A 4,748-nucleotide genomic window follows, 5' to 3' on the forward strand; every position below is an offset into this window, starting at 1 on the left:
TAGGGCAGAAATTCCCACACACAGGTAGACGTGAAGAAGGTACCCATAGATGAAAAACATTAGTCATGTGATACCAATTTTATAGATATCCATATATAGTGATCATTTGGGGTTTTTTTCTGGAATAATGTGTGGATGAGATATACTTATATCATTGTAGCTGGTACTGGAATTTCTCAATAAATCTTTGCTTTCCAACACTACATTCAGCCTGGGAAGTTACTCAGGTGCCACAAATTTAGATTTTTTATTAGAGGCCAGTTCTAAAACCTGTAAGAAGATGGCATTCAGCCAAAAGCCCACAATACCTAGCACATGTGATGCTCCAGGCCATTGCCGCATGGTTCTGGAGCTCAAGGTCTCCTGAACAAAAACACAAAGAATTGCTGCCTTATAAATACAGGAAAACTCTCGTGAATTCTGCCCTGGCCCAGCACCCCTGTCACAAGCCTACAGGCTCACTTCTGAGCATGACTGAGGAAAAAGAACAGCCTCAATACAAAACTCCAAACTTGTTACAGAAAGTTCTCAGAGACTGTCCTAATTCTGATAGCATCGTGACAAACACTGTTAAGTAAGTAGGCCTCTGGATGAAGCTGGCAGGGGGCAGGGAAAATGCAAAGGAGGAGACTGGCAGATTGAGAGAGATTCTGGCTTGTGTCTGATGGCTCTTGTCAGCAGCAAAGCCATTTCTTTTTCCATCCACCTGCTGATGGCAGGGGACCCCCATCTACATCTGCAGGAACATTTCCCCAAGACCCACCACATCTTTATACCGTGGTGCCCAAGCCCATGGTGGTGGGGCTGCCTTGGTGCTTCCATTGGGCCACACAAGGAAACATTCTTATCTAGTACCATCTTTGTTCAAAAAAGCTTCCGGCCTCAGGCTCTCTCTGTTGGGTATAGTTGTACCCCATTCCTCCCTACCACCACTCCCTTTGAGTTAGTCAAAATATATAATGGACTGTAAGTGCTACGTATTATCTAAAAGTTGTACAGTTCTGTGAAGAAGGCAAAGAGGGATAAGTATGTTTATAGCAGAATATTCTCTCTGTTCACATAAATATAGTCCTATAGTTATACATGTTTCTGTGATTACAGAAAATGATGTGGAAGGATCTACCTCAGGTTGTTAATGTGAGTTACCCGGAGGGGTAGAATTGAGGAGAGAAATGAGGAGATTGTTGCCTTTTTTCAGTACTTCTATCTTGGTTCTCCACCTTCATCTCTGACCCAGTCATATCTGTGCCGTGACTCCTAAATCCATCTCTCCAGCTAGATGTTTCCTTCAGAAGGTTTATCAGTACAATATCAGGAGCATCGGCTGCCCTCCCAAACACCCTCTATTCCTATTAATTGTGCCATATTTTTCTTGTCCCCAGAACTTAATCTTTATCTCATTTTTCTCTTTCTCCTGCCCAACCCCACCCTTGCAGCTCTGCCTCCCTCCCCAACTTCCTTTCCACTCTCCCCACAGTAGCTCAGAGCCTTAACCTATGACTTGTGCCTAGATTGCTGCAGGAATGGTTTTGAAGCCAAGATGCCACCTGCTCCAGCTTTTCCCACCACCTGCTACGAAAAGCTTCCATCCATCGGATCACTCACCTGCTTTAAAAATCCAGATCTCCACATTGCCTGCTGAATAACCTCCAGTCCAGATACACTACGATTCAAGGGCCGTCATTATATAGAGTCCAACGACTGCAACTTCACCCCCTACTGATCCCATACAGTTAGCCTGGAGCTCACACTTAGGAAGACGTACACAGTGATTTTCTACCAGCATGGCTTTGCTGATTCTTGGAATACTCCTCTCCATCTCTGCCTATGGAAATTCTACCCATCCTTTGAAGTTCATTTCAGATGCTTCTACCCACTAACCAAACGTGCTCTCTCCCTCCTCTGAGCACCCATAGCACTTGGTAGGTCTCTATGGTTCTCACATCATACTCTATGCTGTTACAGTCACTTGTGAGCTTCTCTTTCCCACTCTCCTACATTGAAACCTTATCAACGAAGAAAGCCTTAGTCTTCTATGTATCTCGTTATCTAATCATACTTGAGTACTTAACAGTCCTTACACATGATAGGTAAACTACTATCATTTGTGACCTCGGTTTGAGTTGACACCTATCTGCAGAGAAATCAAAAGCGAAGAGGACTAACGTTTGTTGAGCAACCCTATGTTCCAGGCAACAAAGTAAATATTTCATGAGTTTTGTTTCACCATAAAATAAATGAAAGCATTTATGAAGCTATAGACAATGATAAGTTAAATTATACTAGAAACTACTATAAAGTAACATCATCAACTGACATTTGTACACATACTTATAAACCTAAACATATAAGGAAAATAGCTCCAGAAACAAGTAACTCTTAGACTAAGCAATTTTAGAACTATTCTGGACTTATTTTTATTCTACAAAAAGAAAATAAACTGTTGTCAAATGAAAATTCTCCTACAAACCTGATTTACACATATATATTCTTCCCCTAAAGTGCCAGACAGCGTCCCCAGAACTTTAATCCTTAAACTTTGTTTTTAACATCCCCAATTCTAAACAGTCCCTGAAATAACAAAAGCTTATTTAAAAAAAAGGAAAGCTAATTTTAAGGTTTTAGAAATAAATTATAATTGAAAACGATTATCTGAAATAAAGATAGGTAACTTACCAACAAAGAAGTCAGCAATGGCCAGGTTAAGAAAAAAGTAATTACTTCGATGCCTAAGCTTTTTGTCCACCACAAAAGCTAGAATAACCACAGCATTTCCTAGCATTATAGCAAAAGCTACTAAACCCATTAAAAATGCTAGAGTAACACGAGTGCTTAGTGGCAAAGTCGTTGTGTCCGTGCTGTTCATAGCTGACATCACATCAAATGTTGAAAAACTCAATAGAGCAAATTAATCCAGCAAGACAATTCTGACAAGTATGTTTTCCAATCGGATACCTAATATATATAGTCTCCTACTCATAACAATATTTTTTCAAAATCTAATGCTGATCTCACTGTACTTCCTGATTCTTGATAAAGCAATCTTGTGATAACAGTTTCCCTTTAACTGACACTGAAAAAGTATTTTTCAAAAGACCGTGAAATGTTTTATTGTAAACATTTGAATATGATTTAACCATCTCCCCGTAATAGAGCAATATTACATAATATATGTGAAATATAATTGATTCAGTGTATAGTAAGAAATTGGGCTCCAATGAGATTTATTTTTTCAGCTGTTAGAGATCTAGTTAAAGATTCCCTTCTGACTGTGATGGAGTACCACGGGCTGAATTCACTATCCCTTCTGACACAACCAAAAAACTGGACAGAATATATGAAGCAATGGTTTTCCAGGCACTGGGCATCAGGCAGTGAAGGACAGTGATCCCTGAGAACAGGGGAGAAAATGAGGTCAGCTCTGCAGTCGTCCCCGCTTACTGTCTTTTTTGAGTTTCCAGGGCACAGAGCAGAAAGGGGACATCCAGGAGGAGCCCTCAGCAGATTTCCCGTGATGGGGAGATGAAGCTGAGAGTTGGGGAGTACCAGGCAGGACACTACTGCAGAGCTGCTATATAATATATATATTTTAACTGCAAGTAAGCCAGAAGTCTTGCATGTTAAGATGGTGCTTGTGATTGTTTTAAAAATGTAGCTGATAAAAATAAAATACACATTACATACACAGATTTGACTTAAGGTTGATTTGATCATTTTTCATTCATGGCATGCAAATTAATGATAATGATCTTTTCAAAAACTACGAATGATATTCCTATGTCACTCTCCTTAATCTTTATTCTTCTTTGCATTCACTCATTATTAATTCACTAACAAGAGGCATTAGGAATTCTGACATTCTTCCACAGTTACAAAGTCCCTTTCAAAACTAGCTAGTTTTTATGCTTCGTCAACTTCGAAGGCCTTTCTATTAAAAAAGCAAGGCAGCATGGGTTTAATGTAATTTCTTAATTCCAGTCTCTAAACTGGAGGCTCTGAGAGCACTCAGTGTGAAAGGGGAAGGAAAGAAAGGCTGATAAACACACTGCTGACTGGGTCTGTAGCAGAAGATAAGGTACAGAAGTAAACAAAATGACAGGCACACAGATAAGATTGTGAAGGGGCCCTGAGTGGGTTGGCCCAGAAGGTAAACAGGGATTTATTTTACGGACAGGGCATGGTAATCTGGACTCTTTTCTTTGTAATTTCATGTGGGAAGAGCAAGCAATCCAGCAGACTTGGAGATCTTGCCTTGCGGCCTTAGGTTGTGGGGAATTGCCTTCACGCAGGTGGACGGCCAGGTGGGTAACATTTGGGAAAAAGAATAATGACGAATCATGTTGGGCTACATCCCATTCTCTTACCTTGAGTGAACATAGAGTGGACTAGGTGTGCAGCTCAGAATTCCATTCTAGGTACTCTATTTAAATTTATTTAAATTTCCTGGTGTCAAGTTGCTATAATTTATGTGGCAGGGCACTTCCTTTTCTATCACTCCTGATGTATGTCTAACTATTCTTTTTTAAGTATTTATGATACTTTAAAAATCCAAGTTTTGTAAATAAAAATAAATATAAGAAATAAATCCTGGGGCACCTGGGCGGCTCAGTCAGTTAAGTGACCGACTCTTGGTTTGGGCGCAGGTTGTGATCTTGGGGTTGTGAGATCAAGCCCTGCATCAAACCCACATTGGGCTCCACGCTTGGCACAGAGTCTGCTTGAGACTCTCTCTCCCTCTCACTCTGCCC

At 40.4% G+C, this 4,748-nt stretch overlaps 1 protein-coding gene across 5 annotated transcripts in view; it reads right to left on the reverse strand.

The window, feature by feature from the left end:
• Positions 1–2,993, reverse strand: part of HRH4 (histamine receptor H4) — a 27,189-nt gene extending 24,196 nt beyond the window's left edge. For 2 of the 5 annotated variants that reach the window (XM_008690829.2, XM_008690845.2), the window contains exon 1: positions 2,677–2,991. In XM_008690829.2, the coding sequence (XP_008689051.1) occupies positions 2,677–2,875 (199 nt within the window). In that variant the 5' untranslated portion in view covers positions 2,876–2,991. Of the gene's footprint in view, positions 1–1,605; positions 2,228–2,676 lie in introns of those variants that run through there. The other 3 variants (XM_040632630.1, XM_008690840.2, XM_008690833.2) reach the window with 3 other exon arrangements.
• Between the last annotated feature and the right edge of the window lie 1,755 nt (positions 2,994–4,748).

Source organism: Ursus maritimus, unplaced genomic scaffold, assembly GCF_017311325.1.
Source record: "Ursus maritimus isolate PB19 unplaced genomic scaffold, ASM1731132v1 scaffold_18, whole genome shotgun sequence".
Classification (NCBI taxonomy): Eukaryota; Metazoa; Chordata; class Mammalia; order Carnivora; family Ursidae; genus Ursus; species Ursus maritimus.